Here is a 21,116-nt window from a genome sequence, read left to right as displayed (position 1 = left end):
TTGGAATTCAGCTGGGAATTGTGTTGGGAGAATATAGTAGAAATCCACACCCATCAGTATCTTATGCTAGCAGATTAAAGTACACTGGTGTACATACTGACATTCTACTAAATGTATGGTGTCATGAGCTGAATCATTCTCCTCTTCGCATGGTTAGTTTAGGCACAGTCGAATGCTGGTATATAGATAATATAATATCTGAAATGAAGGTTTTTAAACATTCTGCTTATTGTTGAAAGATTAATTGGCAGAAGTCCAGGTGTTTTTATAGAGTTTTATGGTGTTATCTTCAGGCTTTTGGCTAAGTTCTGGTATTCTCAATAGATATTTCTCCTCCATAATTTCCACAGTTTTGTGTTATGTTCTTGTCTGCTTGCCTTCCAAATAAAAAGCTAAATCCAACCTGTGCAAAAGTCATTTTTTGTCTTGTTGGTTGCCATTACATTGATTAAAAAAAATACAAGCTATTGTTTTGTTGAGAAATACTGAATTTCCCCTCCAAATCCAGAGACATACAGAGTAAATTTATACCAACTATTTTAAATAGGAAATAATCTCCACATGGTGGCTGTTCCCTGTAACTTTCTTCTTCGGCCAAATTTTTTTCCCCACCACTCTTTAAAATGGGGTGAAAAATAAATCTCATCACATGCTGTGGAAATATTCATAAGAAAGTTTAATCATGAGGAGTCATTGCAAATGATATAAAATATTAATGCATTCCACCCAATTAGGGGAAAGCACAGTTTATAATTGCTGCGTCCTTTTCCTGTTTTCGCTTTAGTTTGCGATGTGAAAGGGAACCATGGAAAGGAAAAAGAACCCCAAAATGAACCCTTTTAGAGCAGATGAAATTTTAAGGCTGTTTTCTGTGGACTTTGACGCTGATTTTCTGAGGCACGGCATTATCTGTTTCATCCATCTAGTTCCTCTCTAGCTTGGCTGTGGCTGGGAGGTTCTGCTGTAGGAATAACAGGAAGTATGATTAGGAGAAAGGATCAGAGAAAACAGTTCTGATTCCTTCTCCAGGCTGCGTATGGCTTTTGTTTTTTCCCCCCTCTTTATAGCTGCAGAAGGACTTTTCTTTCCGGTTGGCTGTTGGGACCCTGTGGGAGCAGGAAGGCCAAAGTACAGTAAGGAAAAAGCTGCTTGATATTTGTAAAACATCCTCTTGCTCATGAAAGTCAACAGCAACCATATATGCAGGTATTATATGATGGAGAGACTGTCATGCACATGTAAACATGCCTCCATCCTCAAGAACTTATTTCATATTACATAGGACAATCTCATAATGTAGAGCATAGATATTATTGCTGGAGAGGCTTTTTTATTTGGTCAGAGCAACAGATTGCAACCTGGAATGGAATGTTATAACAGTATGAAATGGGAGTAATCTTTTTCACATCCTTAAAACAGGCCTCCACAATTTGTGATCTATCAGTTCTGTAAGGCAGCCCCCTGGACCTCAGAAAACCTCCTCTTTTTGTTTCCTCTGTATAAGGGAGGAAAAGAGGGTATGGAATATCAAAGCTCTAGCAGGCCCAAACACAGTGTGTGTTTGTGGTGCGTGTGTGTGTAACTGGCTCACTGATAAGGTGAACTGGGAAGCTACAATGGCCCTGCAATAAAAGTATCACAGTGATCCCCTGCATTCTTCTGATCAGGTCAAAGTGCAGAACTACTCAAGTCAATGGGCAAAGCTGAGGAGGTCACTTCAGTGGGGCTAACTTGAGAATATCTTCACAGATTGTGTCCTAACAAGTTTAAAGAAATATTTTGTGTGTGAAGTGGTGTCAAGTTGCTTCCAACTTCATTAAATGTTTACCTCCTTACCTTGTAAGACCGACATTTCTTGATGCAAAACATTATTTCTTCCCCAAGTTTTTCTGGCTGTCATGTTATTTTTGCTGAACAGTGTGAGGCTGTGATAGGGTTTGTATTGGTGGGTAAGCCATGGTTGTACAGGAACAAGGATTATTTGAGACATTTGCAGGTTATTCTGAATCAGTTACTACACTGACATGCACACTTCCCCATAATCTTCAGATCCTGGAAGACAGATTGGGAAGAAGGAAGCTCAGGACTGGGGGCAAAAGAAAACCTGGAGCTCAGCAGAGATCAGTTGCCAAGTTGAGCTGCCATTTTGCCCATCCACTGTCGACTTCCTTGTTTCATTAAAAACCCCTTTTTGGCACCCAACATTTAGTTTTCCATATTAGATCTAACATTATTTCACTAGATTTACTATGGTTCATGACCCCAACAATGGATCTACATGTTAGAGCTGCAATGTCTGTAATCCCCTCTCCTCTCAGTTCCAGGCTTCCTTCCCCCTTTCCCAGTCTCTTGTATTGTCCAGGCTCTAGAGGTTTTTGGGAAGTGTGTGTGTTGTTGAAATAGGCAATGGCCTATTATACATTTGTATTCTGCCCCACAGTGAGCATTTAATCCCTTTGGGGCAGAGTTTCTGTTATGGATATCTTTCCCCCCTCCCAAACTCAACATGTTGCAGATCTGGCAAGGCTCACTGTTTCAAAGAATGGGCTGAGAGCAACCTTTTCCCCAACTTTACAGGGAAAGAGAAGCAGATGGTGCGGCATCACTCTCTTCTCAGGTTCTTTGGTTCTCCCCACCCCCCCCTTCTGCCATTGCTGATCGTTTGGAAGGGTTTAAAAAAAGGCTTTAAGTGTGTAGATCTATCACTGGGGTCATGAAGCATATTACATCTAGTAAAATAATGCTAGATTTAATATGGGGAACAAAAAGTTAGTTGCCAAAAAGGGTTTTAAATGAAACAAGGAAGTTGACAGTGGGTGGGCAAACTATCAGCTCAGCTTGGCTCGATTCAACTTTTTTCACAGAAGAGTGATCAGAAAAGGACAGAAAGCTGTGGGGAAACCTCACTGTGAAGTGAGCAGCCACTGGGGAAGTGGAGCATGCATAACAGGCCAACGTCTGGCATACAAAAAAAAAAAAAAAAGAAGGAAACCCTGCAGGGGTAGCAAGAAGGCAGATAGATAGGAAAGTGAGGTCAGCACTTTCTCTCCTTTTAAGTGTCTTTCCTTCTCTGCCTCCAGATTGCTACTCTTAGGGCAATATCCTTATTCTCCTCAGAAGTTCCACTATGGCTGTTTTTGCATGGCAAAATTGCACCGGGTGGAACCGGGATCTCACGTACCAGATCAATTTTGACTCGGTTTGTACCTCCACATGGATACCCGCTTCTGCCCCTGTAATGCTACAGTTGTTTCTGCACGAGCACAGGGCTTTTTTCATTTGCCCCACTATCTGTTCCACGCATGTGTGGACAACCTCAATTTCCCTCATTCTGATTGGCTGCTGGTCGTGTCACACACATGGCGTCATTCTCTCCCATTCCCCACTCACTTTCACAGAGAGAGAAACTGTGGATTAAGAAAGATAAAGGGAAGGGGACGAAAAGAAAAGGAATGAATAGCAACATGCCTTTCCTAGGCAGGGTGGAAGGAAAGCGTGTGAGCAGGAGGCAGCAGCGGCTGCTGCTGCAGACTCTTCCTTGCCACATTCCTGTGAGGGGGAGATTCTATTCCCCACACAAGGGAGAGACAGCATCCCCTCTCCATTACAGGGGGACGGCATTCCTCCACCAATGCAAGGGGGATATGGCATCCCCCCTGTGAGGAGGAAAATGGCATTCCTCCTTTAAGGGAAAAATGGCATTCCCCTACCCTTGCAAGGTGAGATGGCAATTCCCCTGAGAGGGGGAAATGGCATTCCTCCGTGGAATGAAGAGATGGAATTCCCTCTGTAATTGAGAGATGACATTCTCCCCCAGCCGCACCCTTGTGAGGGGGAGATGTTTGTCCACCCACAAGGAGAAGATGGCATTTCCTCCACTGTAGGGAAGTAAGATGACATTCCTCCATCCCCACGAGCAGGGATGGCATTCCCCGGATAGGAAATACACCCCCTGCAAGGGGTGAAATGGCATTCCACCTTTGAGGAGTAAATGACATTTCCTCTGTAAAGGAGAGATGCCCCCCCCCCCAGTGTAGATAACATACCATTCCTGGTTGGGGGGGATGACATTTCATCCCTGGGAGTGGTGGGGGGATGTTGGCATTCCCCTTCACCTGGAGTTATGCAGGCCCTCGGATTTTTTTTACACTTTGCCAGTGAAACCTGATCTCTCCGAGGAAACAATTTTTCCTGCCCCAGCACTGCTGCCCCTCTAAGGAGTCAAGCTGCAGTTGCAGATCTTGCAATGGGCTGAGGGGCATGTCGTCCTCTGCCCAGGGAAGGGCTGGGTCCTCTGGCTTCGAGCTGGTTTCTGTGACTTGTGGTCTCGTGAAAATGTGGGACAGTCCTGTTTAAAAACAGGGCATGTTTTCTGAGATGTGGGCACCCAGCATGGCTAGGCTGGGCTGGGCTGGGAGCGACAGAGGAGGAGGAGAGAAGGGCTGCCTGACCCTGGCCTTGGCTAGCCCCTTCCCTGCTCTGGCCTTGGGAAAGGAAGATAGGAGCACAGGACTGGCCAGGCAAGCTGCCCACAGAGGGGCGCCTGGCTTGGCTGGGCTGGGAGCCATGTAGGAGGAGGGGAGGCGTGGAAATGGTGAGTCGAAAAAAATACACTAGTACTGCCCTGGTTCTGCTCCTATTGTGTTTGAACGGCAGTGGAATCACACAGGGATATTAAAAAAGCACCACCTTGTTAGCGATTTTTGAAAGTTCATGGAGCAAAGGCAGCTCCAGGAACTGTACAGAATTCTCAACTGCACAGGGATATTTCCCGTGCTCACACCGGTGCAATTTTGCCTTGCAAAAACACCCTCCCCCCCCAAACCCTTCTTTGCCCATCTTTGCAGTTCTAAAACAATTAGGATGAAAACTTAAGTGGAATACTTAAGAAAGGAGGAGTGATTGTTTCTTTAACAAAGCTTTTTATTTTATATCTGTAACTCGGGATAGGTTGAAGTACTGAAATCTAATGATTTTTCTCTGTACTCTTGCCTAAACTTCAAAGTATCTATTAATTTGTAATTTTGGCATTTTTATTCTTATCGCCTATATTTTTATTGCCTGCCTTATAATTTCTGATAAATTGTCCTAGAACAGCAATTTTCAGGAATTGTTTACAAAGCCCACAGATCTGGACTGAACAGAGAAGAATACAAGGTCTTCCCAAGGACCATGTTTCCAAGATTCAACAATAATCTTTACCTTTCTAAGCTCTATGGCATCTCTCTAAGAGAGTTACTATGTGCCCACTGTGAACAGAGGCAGAGAGTTGGTGGCAAAATGGAGAACAGATTGAGAGTCCCAGATCTGAAGCTAATTCCTCAGCCACTGTTGATTTCACTTACCTGACATGCATCTCTGAATCCTATTCCTCAACCATTTCAACAGTGGCTCCATAGTACAACTGCATACCCATGGATTGCCTCCAATTTGAAGAGTCACCAATCCTGTGAGGCCCTCCAGAGCTTCTAGACTGAGGAACGAGAGGCCCCCATAGCTGAGATCAAGGCTCTGAAGTTGAACCAAACCTCGGAAAGCCTGAGGGTGCACCTTCCTCAGCCAGGGGTTGTGGCTCAAGTCAATATGCACTAGACTGTAGGCTTCTTTGAACATATCTGCCACCACATGGCTGAAGTTATTGTAGCTCAAATCCAAGTGTGACAGGCGTTTAGATGTCCAGAACAGTCCAACAGGTAACTCAAAAAGTGAGTTGTTTCTCAAGTCCAGCACTCGCAGCTCAGAGTAGCATGTTAGGTATCCAGGAGGGATGGCAGTGATACGGTTGTGTGCTAGGCTGAGGTTTCTGGTATCCAATGGAAGATCTGGTGGCACTGAAAAGAGCCGAAGCCCGCTGCAATCTACAGCCTGATTGCGGCATGTGCACAGGACAGGGCAGCCCGTGACAGCACTAGCAAAGACTACCACCACTGCTACAAAGAAAGGGTTCAGTGTCATGGCAGGGCAGCAGTGGGGAGCAAACGGCTCTCCTCCCAACTGAATACAGTCTATACTCATTTTAGCCAGCTAGAGTTACATGTCCAAGGAAGGGCAAGAACTCAGAAATAGGAGAGCAGTGGGTGGAGATTCAGCCCAATGAATGAGAGCCACTAATGCAGAAAACCTGCTACATTCAGGCTGGGTGGAAGGTAGGACCCTGAACCAAAATTTGTGTAGATCTTGAGGCACCTTGAAGAGAAGTACGTACTGTAGAAGGACTCTGATTGGATGACAAGAATAAGATCTTTTAGTCATTTGTTTAGCTGTTCATATTATTTTTCCTCTTTAGGATGAATGTAGTAGAAGTCTACCTCCATATGCATACATGACCACTTTGATCTAGGAAAATATAAAAAAATACTTTCTCTAAAGAACCGTAAACAAATAAGATGGTGACTTTTAACAGGTGTCTGTTGACAATAAGATTTTTTGAGTCTGAGTTGCTAGAAAATATGTTTCTTCTTGGTATGTTGTTTTGTTGGAAATATAGGCCTGTTGCTGCCTCTCAAAAGGGTTCTTGTCACACTTGTGAAATAGAATTAGGCCAATAAACTGTGATATCCAGTAAATCCATCTGAAGTTCTGCAGAACTGTAAGTGCCTTTTCCTGTAATCATTGAAGTGCCTTCAGAAGAAAACAGAGATGAACAAAAAAATTGAATTGCACATCTTTATGCAATCTCTTGCTCAGTGTCCCAGGGATCTGTGTCAGGAGAGGATGCTCTTGACAATGTTCTGCTAAACTGGAGGGGGGGGCGAGGGTCTCTTGAAAAGGTCAGGAGGTACCGGGGCTGGACATGAGCCATTTAGTAGTCCATACAGCTGCCGTTCGTGAAGATAAGGGTTGGTCAACACCAATCATCACCTTAACAAACCTGTTTATTGCATACACCACCAAAACACGACTCTCCTTTGGAACTGGCTGCATGTGTCCATAGTGCTCCTTGCTTTGAAATGCTGGTGAGGAAAGTGATAAGGTTTCCCATGTATAGGAGAAATAATAAGGTCTACATAAATTCTGGTGGAATAGAAGAACTTAGAATACAAAGATGTTGTCCTTTAAATCTGTTCTTCCTTCTTAGTAGGCAGTGACAAGAATTTGATGATGAAACCTGAAATGAAACAAAAAAAGAATCAAAAGAGTTGGTAAATATGCCATTGTTTTCATTATTTTTCCCAATGTTATTAGAATCAGTATTTCTATCTTATACTTTTATTTCATTTTCTATTCATCCATACAATTCTGTTCTTCATTAATTTCATTCAGAAACCTTGTCTCTCTGGGTTTCCATAGAGCTTTGTTCATATGTGCCTGATCTTGTAGCTGCAGATTTATGATCAGAGAAGCATTTAGAAAATAAAATAAAGCTTTGACATTGTCCACTTGTCCAAGGAATGAAATTTTTCACAATCACCTAAGAAACAAATTAACATATAAACAGTGAAGGTCTACTATACCTAATGACAGGGTTAACAGTTCTCAATTCCACATCTAGGTGTCATTTTTCTAGCCCTGGGATTCTGAACAACCTTGTCAATATGTCCTAGTCATAGTGACCTACATTATCTCTTACTATTTCAGGCCCAGCTGAAGGGCACCGCCCATCCTCAGAGGTCTGCTGAGGCATCTTAATTTCCTTGTATCACCCTTAGTTATGCAGTGGTATCAGAACTCTGTGTAATCCCAGCTCTTGAAATATACTTGGCTGAACAATTGGCCAGTGTGAATACAGAGTCTCTATACCCCTGTCTGCTATTCCTGAGCCTCTACATACGACTCTGCACTTCCTTTCATATGTTTCCTTTTCATAGCTTTCTCCCTCCTGAATAACCATCCCTTTCTCATTCTCCAAGTCTTGCTTTTCTTTAATCTTCTGTTTCCCTTGAACAAACAAGTAAAATCACAGACCCACAGACCCTGAAGAACTCCTGTCCCTCTTAGGGTTGGCAGGTTCCCCCTGGCCACTGGTAGGGATTGGTAGACGGTAGGGTTGCCATATTCAAGTTGAAAAATTCTTGGAGATTTAGAATGGAGCCTGGGAAGGACAGGGGTTTCAGTGAGGTACAATGTCATAGAATCCATCCTCCAAAACATTCATTTTCTCCAGGGGAATTAATCTCTGTAGTCTGGAGATGAACTGTAATTCTTGGGGACCCCCAGGTCCCAACAGGAGGTTGAAATTCCTAGTTGCTTTCACCACACATTCTTCCCATGCCTTGGCCCACATTTGATCCCTTTCTCTCCTGACACCAGGATGCACCCTTTCTTCAAATGTGCTGTTTATTTATTTTATTTATTTATTTATATTTCAAACTTATAGGCCGCCTCTTCCCCAAGGGGCTCGAGGCGGCTTCCAACATGGCTGTTCTCAGACAGCAGCTCCAACAATATAAGTCAACCTTCATGCACTGTTCACCTTCATGCACTGAAGACACACCCTGGTCACGACACAATGATCACCAAAATCTCACTTTTCTTACAGTCATACGGCAAGCATGCATATTCCCTCTTCGTCTCTGTTCACCACACCATCTATTTTTGTTCAAAGGAGATACTTACTCTGAGGGTTGATGATTTTTGCAGCTCAGCTCTGAAGCTGACTTGTATTGCCTAAATCCATTATAAGGGTTCTTCTTTATGACAGTGACTGTTCTTTCCCTTCTCCTCCTGTGCCTCTTGCCTCCCTTCACCCTTTTTTCTTCTGTACCTCTCAAATGCAGGGAAGCTGGGGAAATTTCAGCCTCGTTCACTGAATTGCAGCTGTGTGTGTGTGTGTGTCATTTCAGCCAGGTCTTTCCCGAACTCCTATTCCCTTCTCCTTCTCCCCCTCTCTATTTTTTTCCTTGAGGGCCAGGTACTGACGTTTCACTGTCTCTTAGCAACTGCCTCCTCATCTCTGAGCAACAGGAGAGCTGGCTGCAGACCCCACTGAGCGGAGGAAAAAAGGAGGATGAAGCAATTGATAGAATAAAAAACCCACCCACAGGATCCCAGAGATAGAGACTGAGCACACAAATCCTGGGGGAGGGGGAAAGCAGAATCAGACAGACGGGGGCGGCTGGAGATCTGGGAGACAGACATGGGCAGAAAAAGATAAGCCAGATAGGGACATGCATATATCTGCACACAACACAGGAAAATGGGGAAAAAATAGACTGAGAATAAATAAAAGATGCTAGGGAGGCAGCTTCTCATTGCAGCTGACAGCGGTGTATCTACAGCCAAGAGGAAATCCCTTACATGCATCTTACTGAAAATGGCGGCCTTAACAGAGCATGCCCTGCCTGAAGATCTATTCTCCTCTGTGCCAACAGCCTGTGGCAGCAAACTTACTGCCCAGCAGCTATTTTTTTCTCCCCTCAGGTCTGTTTGTGGCCTGCCAACACCCTCCTGGGACCTTTTGATTAGTTATTTATCACCCCTCTTGGGGCTTATTTTTCTTCTTTCTCTGTGGGGGTTTGGCACCTATTAGAGGATGTTTCATGTCTGTTTTCTCATTCCTGTCTTGCTGGCATCTGGTGGAGAGACAGATGGTGCAAACACTCAGGAGAGAAGTTGGCTTTTTGTGTGTGTGTCTAGAGCTCTCCCCGGGGTAGATATTAATTGGTTTTCTCTGCAGGATCACACCAGGTTGCAAAGGAACTTCCTGCATGAACTGGACTTCAGAAATGCAGATGTTCCCATGAAACCGCAAAAGGCACAGTAGTGGGTAAAAGTCTCCACATTTTCTTTTTCAGATGCACAGATTACCTTTGTAGTTATTTAGAAACCTCATTAAGTATTACCATGAGCTAAGCCTTCCCAAAATCATCTTGTATCCCTAATGATATTCACCATTTTTCTAGCTATTGGTGTAACTAAGACTTGAAAACTAGTGTTTGGGCTCACAGTACAGCAACAGCAAGAAATATACCTCAATGATGAATATTATCTGCTTATTTATTTAAAACTAGCGGGGCCCGGCCACGCGTTGCTGTGGCTTCTTGTGGTGAAAAGGGAAAGGAACAGTAGTAGCAAATCAATTGCAGAGGCCAGCAGTACATGCTCATGCAAACATGCAGCCTGATACTGTGCGATGTCAGTGATGTGTGTGCCCGCATTCCTTGGGGGGAGGAATGGAAAGGCACCCCTCCCACACATCTAGGTTGGCTGGTCATGATCCTTTACCTGGGAGTAAGTTTGGTTGGTGGCAATGGGTGTCGCTTCTGAGGAAACCCTCTGAGGGGCGCAACACAGCCATTCAAAGTATGTCACAGTTGCTGTACCGAGCTTACTTCTGAGTAATGCGTGCCTGGTTTTCTTAACTGTAACCGCAGTATTCAGGGAATCTAGGGTGCCTGGCCCCTCCCTCCCTTCCCTTGCATGTCGCCCCTCCCTCCCTCCCTCCCTCCCTTCTCTTCCCTTGCATGCCACCCTTCCCCCTCCTTCCCATCCCTTTTCCTTGCTAGGGTGGGTGGGTCATATCAAGATGCTGGGCCCCCTGCCTCCCCTCCCTTGCATGCCACCCCTCACTGTCTCCCCTCTCTCACTTCTCTTCCCTTGCATGCCTTCCCCTCCGTCCCTTTCCTCTCCCTCCCTCTCTTCCCTTGCATGCCACCCCTCCCTCCCTCTCCCTCATGTGTATGTGTGTGTATGTGTTTCACTTTCACTTGAGTTACTGCCTATGTACTGTTTTCACTGCTCATCTCTGGCCATCTGAGTGAACATTCTAAGCAGCACGAACATTCTAAGGGTGACAGTTACACACAGGCAGCTGTATGCCCTTCACCAGGGATCGCCAGGAAAAGCATTTTACCTGGGCCAGGTGTGAAATTTCAGGTATGTGAACATCTAAAAGCACTCTCGCCTGGCTGACTATAGTGGCTGGGAATTTTCAGAGGAATTGGCCCAGCAGTTACTGAGGTATACTGTCATCAACAAAAACACTGTTAGCTTTTTATATATATAGATATTTTTGTGGTGTCTTTCCATCTCATCAGGGTCATTAAGGCAGCACATGTAAAACATTAAATCATTTGAATAATTTAAAACATCATCTAAAATTATAAAACAATTGAATGAAAACACAAAGGTCACTTCTGCACTGTCCAAATATCATGGGTAGAGCAAGGGAAATTTCCCAGTTTGGCCAAGACATTTGCATGGTTCCCGGTCCTAAATCAAGTTTGTCCTGCAATATTTCCTCATCCCGGGATTTTCAAAAATTGCTAATTTGATGATTCTTTTAAAAAATCCTGCAGTGAACCCGTTACCATGCAAATACCACGGAAGCAGAAACAGTTTATTTTTCCTACCCAGCCACCTCTCCTCACCCCACCGCCCGCCCACCTGATCATTTCAACCATGCTGAGCCGACAACCATTGCAGCCTGCCCTTCCTCAAACATTCCCCCAAGCATGTTTTCTGCTCATGTTATCGACCGGGCGCCATTTTGCCTGGGTTAATCATGAGTGGAGTCCCAAAATGTCCCAGTTTTCTGTTCTGGACATGTACTGGTTGCTCGGAGCTGTGCACGTTGGGCTGAATGTTAGTGGGCAAATCACCGGCGGAGGTGGGAGTCTCTCATTTCCCACAAAAATATGAGAATGTGAGTGGGAATGTGATGTGATGCTGTGACCCATTGTTTTTTTGCTGCCGCTTGCTGTGTTGAGGCCTGCTCTGGGCCCTATCCACTGGAGAAAACTGGAACTGGAAAAGAACTGGAAAAAAAGGGGGGCAGCAATTCAAAAGGCAGGGCGGAGACGTTCATTCAAACTGCCACCCAAAAACAACAACCAATCAGAATGCAAGAATGAAGTAAGCAAATCAAGGAAATGTCGACATTAATTTGTGAAATTTCTTCTTCTTTTGCTAGACACATGAGGACAAGTAGCAAAATAAATTCCAAACTATATTTTACTTCTTGCTGAACATTATTAGTTTATCCGTAGGCAACTAGATCATCTCCTGGTACTGCTGTCTGTTATCTGGAAATGCTCTGATCCATGTGCCTCCTATGGCGATCTTCTGTTGGGACTCTTGCATACTATCTGCCATAGCTTCCTGTGGGGTCTAAGCAAGTGATGCTGGCAATGGTAAACTGCGGAGAAAAGCAGGTAGAAAGACTGGTGTAAGGCTAGGGGCATCGCCTTTCATGTCTTAGAGCATGGGTAGGGAACCTTTAACACTCACAGAGCCATTTGGACCCGTTTTCCACGGGACAAGAAAACACTTGGAGCCGCAAATAATTTTTGACATTTAAAATAAAGATAACACTGTATAGAATGGGGTTTTTTTTACCTTTTACTCCGCTCATTCTGAGAAGCGCATGGATGCGTCCGCCCTGCTGACTGCAGGGCGGGCAAGGATGGGGCCAGCGGCTCAGCCTCGCCGGCCGCCGGGAAAGCGCCCGCCCTGCTCCAACGGGGCAGGTGAGAGGGGAAGCCCGTGGCGCGGCCTAGCCGGCCGCGGGCAGTTGGTGCGCCCGCCCTGCTGCCTGCAGGGCGGGGCAGGAAAATGGACCAGCGCGGCTGAAGCGGAGCCGCAGTGCAAGGGCAGAAGAGCCGCATGCGGCTCTCGAGCTGCAGGTTCCCTACCCCTGTCTTAGAGCTTTTCAAAGAGTAGTTCTGAGATGAAGAATGAGTCAGTGTGGTGTAGTGGTTAGAGATCAAGGTTCAATTCACCACTGAGCCATTATGCTCAGTGGGTAAACCTGGGTCAGTTACTCTCTTTCAGTGAAATCTATGTTACAGAGTTGTTGTGATGATAAACTCCAAGAGGGAAAATCTGTATATGTTTCCTTGGAATCTGGGATGGTGATGGAGGAATAAAAATAAAGCCCAAAGGAATGACAGCCTACTTTACACAGTTATTTGGGATCAGGAGGGATTTCTCTGCAAGACGGGCTTGCTTCATTTGTGAACTTTTGCCTTCCTAGGAAAGGTTTTACCTACTTGCTTGATACACTTGGAGTTTGGGGTGGGGAATAATTCAGTGTCCTTGATGTAGTACTTTTTGTTCATTCCAGCTTTTTGCTTTGGCACATTTACGTGGGTTAACTCTTATGGTGCTGAAATCTGGAAGTCTTGTTTGTTTGCCAACTCTCTCATTAGCAAGACTCAGCTGATCCAGCCAAGCTGATTCATGATTCTGTAAATCTGTAACATTGTGTCTGGATTACTGCAGTATGCTCAATGTTGGGCTGCCCTTGAAGACAACCTAGCAACTACAACTGGTTCAGCATGCAGCAGCCTTACTATTGTCAGGGGCTAACCACTGGAAACATATGCTGCCCATTTTGAATCAGCTATATTGCCTGCCAGTCTATTTTTGAGGTGGCATTTTAGGTTGCTAGTTATGACTGTTAAACCCTTCTTGACTCAGGACACTCCTATTTGCAGGACAGTCTCCTCCTTCCATATATCCCTGTGCACCAACTATGATAATCAGGCAGTCCATCGACTGGCTACCCTACCACTTAGGGTAGGCTGTCTGGCATCAACCATGGCCCTTTTCATCCTGCTTTGTGGGGAGTCCCCTCCTTGGAGACCTTTAGGAGATGCTGAAAGTCTTGCTTGTTTACCAGGACTTTTGAGGCCAACACATATTTGGTAACATGTGTAATACATTTATACCAGAGAGCTAGCATTGGCTGTTGCTGCCTATTGAGAGTACACATGGTTGCAAATGAGGGGTTGTTGCTGTTAATATTCAATAGTCCTTTGTTTAGTCCAACTGCAACCAGTGAGTTTTCTCCTGTTCAAGAGCCCTAGAAATTTAGCCAAGTATTAAAAAATGACCAGTTAAAATTTGGAACCTAAGGACAGGGTACATTCTTATATTCCCCTTCCCTCAGAGGGCTGTTGTGCTCCCAAAATATAGCTCTTGGAGACCAGGGGGCCCTCATGAACTTCTCGAGGTGTCAGTAGCAGGAGGGGGTCTGTACAAGTTAAGTGCAGGTAGAAATGCTAGCAGATAGTCATAGGATCCTCCTCAAAGCATTTGAACACCTTCAAAATGTTTAGCTGCCTTTGGGAGTTTACAGTTGGTAGTTCTGAGAAAGTGTGGGATTCATTTGTTTGTTATTGGAACAATTAATGTAATTGGTACCAAAAGAACAATCTTAAAAAGTGCTGTTTATCTGACTTACAGTAATATACTGGGTGGGCTTCTCTAGATGACTGCCTCATATGAGATGAGAAGAAGGTGTAGTTATGGCCCAGGTTTCTGTTCTGACGCTTTTAGCTACCAGACAGAAAGATGGCAGGAAATGTCACTGCTATCTAGTACAGTATTTTCAGCCTATGGGCTCAGATCCAAAAGTGGGTCACAGTGTTGGGTGTGTGTGTGTGTAAGCAAAGTAGAACAGAAGAGACAGATTCTCAGTTGCTTTTCATAAATGAGTTTACTAACTATCAAGAGAGGGTTACATGGAGATAAAATAAGAAATCCTTTCTTCCTGTTACGCATCTGCATTACTGAATGTTTGGTTACAGTCCTGCTACCCATCTGCTGTCTCACGTGATGTCTATGTCGTGTCTCCTCTCTGGTGCCATGTCTGCTCAAACCAAGAAACAGAGTTAACTTTATAACTTCAGATGTTCATGCTCACTAACATGTAAGCAATGGCTATCAGACTGACCAATAGCTAACCAATAGATCAGGTCGTAAACAGTGACTTCAGCAACTCGTTTACATACAAACAGTTAACCCTTTTATAACTGAGTTGAGACAGACACTTGCAAAATCCCAACCCCCAGGCCACCCCTCCAGAGGTGGAGCAAGGGGGAGCTGAGCCTGGGGTGTGCGCGTGCCCTGCGTCCTTCCTGCAGTGCTGTCTGCCCTGCCCCACCCTGCAGTGTCCCTGAAGTGCCCCGCCATGCCCCCACTATGCCCCCTGTGTGACCCGGCCATTCCCTTTCCACTGCTCTGCCCGGGGCATCGCGTCACACCTGGCCACGCCACTGCATCCCTGCCAAATGGCGTCCCCTCCCTTTTGTATCCTTTACTTTCCTCCTTGCCAACTTGTCCCATTCTCATTTTCTCTCCCTTATGTGATACTAATGAGGGAGGAAATGCTGTCTGGAAACCAACAAGTTGACAATAATAGTTGAAAGAAGGGCGGATAGAGGATTGTAGAGTAGGTGGGAGCTGTTCAGCATGCCATGATAAAACCATTGGTCTACTGAAAGAGGCATTTGTGGGCATGCCTCTGTCTTGCTGTTGCTCCTTCAGCAGCCCAACCTCTTGTCCAGCCCCCTCCAGTGCCTCATTGCCTTCTCCTTTCTATGGGAAATGTACTGCACTGAGCCCCTTGCCACCAACCTTTTCAGTGCCATCTGCCCTCTTTGTGTATCTCCTCACTCTAAGTACACTTTCTCAAACTCTGGCCCAACTGGTAGAGGAGGAGGAGATGAATTCCCATTTGCTTGATGTTTCATAGTAGGGCAATTGCACCCTACGTGCGATGTTTGTTGACTTCTCCCTGCTATAGAAAATGGAATGCTGGAATTCATGGGTGCCAAGGTTATAGTTTGCCTAGGGAAACAGAAACTTTGGGCCAGCCCTGGATGGCTCACTGTACAAAGTAAATTTCAACTTGTAGGTCACCATACCAAAATGCTGGGCAGTGGGAACTACCAGTGGCGTAATGCCCACAGGGCAGGGGGGCACAACACTTTGGGCAGAACAGCAGTGGAGGCATGGCCAGTCCTTGAGGGGGCGTGGTGTGGGTGTGGCAGGGGCGTTCCAGGGCATTCTGGGGGCAGGCGGGGGTGAGCAATGCTGCAGCAGGGGCGCAGGGCACGCACGCATCCTGGGAGCAGTTTTCCCTTGCTCCGCCTCTGGGAACTACTGATATAGTACCATCTCCCTGTTCACCTGTTCCACAGCTGACCCCATAAAATGATGGGATAGATCTAATTCTGATCTGTTTTGAGGCTTATTATACAGAAGGCTGCAAGAAGGCTGAGGGATTGCACAGGTAGAAAAGGCTCCCTAGCTCTGACATTTTTCTGATTGTGATTAAGGAAATCCTATAAACCCTCTGGCATGCACATTCTGTTCCTATAGACTTCAATGGGATCTTCTACATCACACATTATTTCACGTTACCCTTATCAGATTCTTAGAATTTAGGAGAGAGGATCTATTCTGTACTAACTGGTATGCATTTTTATTGCTTATTTTATAATCTGAATTCTTGTTTACATTTTCTTGTTGTAAGTCACCTTGAGGCCCTTACAGGAGAAAAGCAGGATAAAACTAATGTAAATAAATGCATGGCAGTTAAAATAGGATTAAATGTTTACTAGGTTTGTGGATGGCACCTAGGGATGACAGGGACCTCAGCAGAGGCGCGCCTAGGCAAACTGGAGCCCTGGGCAAAACCTGAGTTTGATCCCCCTCCCATGGGCGGCCACCCTCCCCCACCATGACCAAACAATGATTTTTTCCACCAGGTCATTTCAAAGTCACCATCACATTATAGAACATCCCCCAACTCACAAATCTGAACACAGAAATGGGCCATGCCACACAGCAGAAATAATTTTTGGAAAACATTTTCAAAATTCTTTCAAAATGTTTTATTACTGCTATGAAAACATTTTATGGTGTTGTATCCAGTCCCCCCAATTGAGGGAAACGGCATCACTTTCAATGTTATTTAAACTGGAAAGCCCAGATTCTCCCATTTAAGGTGGATTTAAAAGGAGAAACTGGGCTCCCTGGTGGGGGACTGTGGTTTTTTTCAAGTTTGTGCTACAGTGAAATTTGACTTGTTAACTGGATTATTTTTATGGAAACATTGTATGTCTCTGTCTAAAGTTGAAGATAAAAAAAAACAGTTTTCCTTGCTTGCAGATTTGAAATACGTGAAACAATAAATATATTAAAATCAAAGAATATACAAAGGTAAATTAGAGTACTACTTACATCTTTGGTTATTTTTGCAAAGTCTCAAAGCAGATTTAATGAAGATCTGTTTTCCTGGTGACATTCTGGATAGCATCACAGCTGGAGGAAGCTTTGGCAGTGCTGTGTTCAAGAAAGATTCGTCAGCTTAGCATTTACTCCGCTGCTCACTTTATGGAGCTCAGTGGGAGATCTGCATGGATGTGGATGGGAGTCATTGAGTGGCCTTCGTGAAGGCCAGATGTTAGTCCCAAGGGAAAGAGATGTGTGTGAAATAAATGTGATGTTAAAAAAGTCATCATCTTTATTTTATTTTTAAAAGGCAGCCTCTTCAAAGAGATTTTTGAGTAGGTGGTTGTTTACTTTAATTCAGAATTCACTAGCAGATGCACACACAGTGACTGCCCAAACCGATTCACATCAATTGCCCTCTGGTAAATAAGTTGACAGGCTGACAGCAGTCATCTACTCACAGGAGGAACATTGTTGAGGGAAGGGAGACATCCTTGTATGGTAATGTTTTTGTGAGCAGCAAATGTTGTGGTGCACTACTGCCACCTGCTGGACTTTTTCACAAACAGCAAGCAAATGTAGAATTTACAGATCTTGGACTGAAGATATAGGCCCTTTCCCCACTTACCGTTTGCTGCGTGCTACTCTCCCCAAATAGCACGGGGTCCAGCAGCGCTCCCCACAAGTCCGAGCAGCGACAACGCAGCCGCCCCGACTCTGCCGCTCTTGCATCCCCTCAGCGCCCGTCATTTCTGGCGCTGAAAAAACGGCACCTTTTGATGACCCCGCGCAGAGCGCGGGGCAGTGGGGAACACGACCCCGCGCCAGAAATTACTCACGCTGAGAGTAGCGCACCGCAAATGGTAAGTGGGGAAAGGGCCATAGTTTCCATGTTAAGATAGTATGTTAGGAGGTGGCCACTATTTGCTTCATTGGGAAACTTTAATGACAGCTACTCACAGTTTTTGCAACAGAGAAAATATTGGTTCCTGGGAGCCATTTCAGGAGAGGAAAATAGTGTGCAGGAGAGAAGGCTGAAACCTCTTGTCCATGTGGTGAGGTCTGAATTAGAACTGGGTCTGCAAATACTTGGGAAGAATGGAACTCCCAGTGAATTCCCAAGAAATTACATTAAATTATATTTTGATTCATTTCTGTTCTATTTTATGCCAAATGAGGTAATTTAAAAATTGTCAGAACATTTCCATTATGATTTTTATTTATATTTTTACAGTTTGTGAGAAAAATGCTAGAAATTTATAATAATCAATTACTAACCATTCATTAATGCTTTATATTAATCTATTTAGCACTGTTAGAATTTATATCAAAAATTGCCAATGAGGGTAGCTGTTATGATTTCTACATAGTATTGTATGCATAATTTTCTTTTCTCTCTCAGTATTTAGAACTGTAATATTGATAAGATTCCATTTTTTTTCCTATTATTTTATTTTTTATCAATGAAAATGTTTAAAAAATGGTTGGAACAGATAGCCTTTTTCTTTGGAGAACAGAATACACAGAACTGTAGAAGGTAAATCTGTTGAAAAGGAGCACAGCTGTAGTGGCGGAAATCACTACCTGCCTTATTGGAGCTTAAGAGTTTTTCTGCACAAGTGGTTTTCATTGGTTCTAGTCCCCAACTGTGTCATTTTGTTTTCCACACATGTTTTTTCTCTTTAGGGCTGCTTTGATATTTAATAGCTTTTTTCTGGGAAAGGGGGAAGGATTGGAGCACGTTTTGTCCATTTTTTCTTCAAGCCACTTCAGAGTTAGTTTCATTTGATATCCATAATGATCCATTCAGTTTTTCCCACCATCCCTTTGTCAGGACACACCCCAATGTATGGTCCTGCCGTGTGACACCCAGAACACCCAGCCATCTCATCCATGCCCATCCTCTCCCACCTTCCCACTTTTTCATCTCTCCACCCCCTGCTACCGATTTTTATTTTTATTTTTGTGGAGGGGGGGGGATGATGACTGAATGCTCTAATATAGTGATCAGTCTCTTTTTTTTTAAAAAAAAAATTCATGAAATTATTGATGGAATGCTAAAAGGGACCAGATCAGCAACAACCTTTTTATAAACCAGTGTCTTATGCTGCATGTCTTTGAGGAGGATGTCGGATCCCACCGAATACTTGGTGGGTGGGGGGTAGTGGGTGAAAGACAGCACCTCTTTATGCTTTGTTTTACCACTTCATAAATAATTAGTTTTAATTTTTTTAAAGTTTTGTCTATTGGACATTTGCTCTTTTGCTTAATAGATGGTTGGGGGGGGAGGGGCCCCAAAATGCATTGCAAGGCTTGGGGGGCAGGGTCTGACAGGAGGATTGAGCTTTTCTGATTGATCCTTCCTTTCCCCCTTTTGCCTACATTTTGTGGTGGTTGTGCTTTTCAGTTCCAGAGATTGGCTCAGGGATATAATGGTGGCAGAAAGGCAAAGCAGTGGTGTTACCTGAAATGGTAGGGTCTGTCCCCTTTAGGATGGGGAATTAACAGGGAAGAGGCCTTAGGTTGTGTGAGAGAGTAACTGGGATCTTTGCCACCTGGGTTTATGGAGGTTTTTTCCATCAGAAAACTACAAGAGTCCAGAAATAAAGTTTATCAATTTTTATTAAGAAAATAAAATAATAAACATACACATGCACATGCACTAATGGTAAGAAACAAGGAGGGAAGGGGATAGGTTTGAAAGAGGTAGGTCATTGCAGGGAGTATAATGGCCACTGTCTTGTAGAGGATAGGGTCCAAAGGGTTCAATGCCAATGTTGAATTCCAAGAAGGATAGAGCAGCTGGCAACCGAACCAAAGGTAGCCCAGACACACTAGACAAAGACTACAGTGTGGGCAGCCTAGATATAGGAAAATCTGGCCCTCTGAAGTCTGGAAGCACTTTCAACTGATGGAGGAGTGCCGTTTTGTGCTGTGCCAACTATGTAGGGTCTTGATCACTCAAGGGAAAGATCTGACTCATCTCTTGACTTCTGCCCTCTGGGACCCTCTGAAGAAGCATGACCATGCAGAGTTTCTTTGGGAGGAGAAAAAGGCTGTCGGGCTGACGCTGCAGCCCCCAGCCAGCCAAGAGGTGAGTTTTTCCATGATCACCTATCATGCTCTGCCCAGTCTCTTTCAGGGAAGGGATGCCAAGTATCTCTGATGGAGTCAAAGATGACAACTTCTATAGGCTGCTCCAGGATGCTTCCCCCTGGTAAGCCCACCCTGCTTGCACCATGCTGAGCAGGAATGTGTTGCCCCAGAAGTGTAGCTAGGAAAAATGGAGCCCGGGGCAAAATCTGAGTTTGATGCCCTCCCCATATGGGTGGCCCCCCCCCCCCCCCCACAACAAAAGAATGATTTTTTGCACCAGGTCATCTCAAAGTCACCATCACATTATAGAACATGCCCCAACTCACAAATCTGCACACCCGAAGTTCTCTAGTTTAAACAACATTGAAAGTGATGCTGTTGGGAGGGGGGAATGCACCCCAAAACAGCATCACTTTCAATGTTGTTTAGACTAGAGAGCCCAGATTCTCCTTTTAAATTCACCTTAAAGGGAGACTCTGGGCTCCCTAGTTTAAACAGCATTGAAAGTGATGCTGTTTTGGGGTGGGGTGTGGGAATCCATCCTGAATCAGCATCACTTTTAATGTTGTTTAAACTAGAGAGCCTGGATTCTCCTTTTAAATCCACATTAAAGGGAGACTCTGGGCTCCCTAGTTTAAAGAACATTGAAAATGATGCTGTTTCAGGGTAGATCCCCCACCCACCCCCCAAACAGCACCACTTTCAATGTTGGTTGTTGTGGGTTTTCCGGGCTGTGTGGCTGTGGTCTGGTAGACCTTGTTCCTAACATTTTGCCTGCATCTGTTGCTGGCATCTTCAGAGGTGTATCACAGAGAGAAGTCTGTTACACACTGTGTCCAGACTTCTCCAGGAGGCCACAAGAGACTGCCATCCCCAGCCTTGGAGAGCTGCTTTTATAAGCACTGAGGTTTGGGGAGGCGTGGCCACATGCCCAGGGGCAGGTGGGGGTGTGGGCCCACCCCCTGAGCCCCGTCTCTGGACTCAGTGCTTATAAAAGCAGCTCTCCAAGGCCGGGGATGGCAGTCTCTTCTCCCCTGAGGGGAGAACAGGAGGGACTGCCACTGGGAGTCCAGCTGGTGGGGAGGCATGGGGGAGCAATGAAAGAGCCAGGGCGAGGC

At 44.9% G+C, this 21,116-nt stretch overlaps 1 protein-coding gene across 1 annotated transcript; it reads right to left on the bottom strand.

Moving 5' to 3' along the window:
- Window positions 1-914: 914 nt before the first annotated feature.
- LRRC55 (leucine rich repeat containing 55) lies at window positions 915-8,881 on the bottom strand. The gene is made up of 3 exons (XM_048484540.1): window positions 8,557-8,881; window positions 5,346-7,108; window positions 915-961 (listed from the first exon to the last, which is right to left on the bottom strand). The coding sequence occupies exons 2-3, from the start codon at window positions 6,013-6,015 to the stop codon at window positions 915-917; spliced, it is 717 nt and encodes a 238-aa protein (XP_048340497.1). The 5' UTR covers window positions 6,016-7,108; window positions 8,557-8,881.
- Between the last annotated feature and the right edge of the window lie 12,235 nt (window positions 8,882-21,116).

The sequence above is a fragment of the Sphaerodactylus townsendi genome, linkage group LG02, assembly GCF_021028975.2.
Source record: "Sphaerodactylus townsendi isolate TG3544 linkage group LG02, MPM_Stown_v2.3, whole genome shotgun sequence".
NCBI lineage: Eukaryota > Metazoa > Chordata > Lepidosauria > Squamata > Sphaerodactylidae > Sphaerodactylus > Sphaerodactylus townsendi.
This window is presented reverse-complemented; position numbering and strand designations above follow the sequence as displayed.

Coding starts and splice junctions, on each gene's coding strand:
- LRRC55 (XM_048484540.1), bottom strand. CDS start 6,015: ATGAGTATAGACTGTATTCAGTTGGGAGGAGAGCCGTTTGCTCCCCAC. Junction 962..5,345: donor GATTCAGAGATGCATGTCAG/GTAAGTGAAATC, acceptor TTATTCCTACAG/CAGAACCTCCCAGCCACAGC.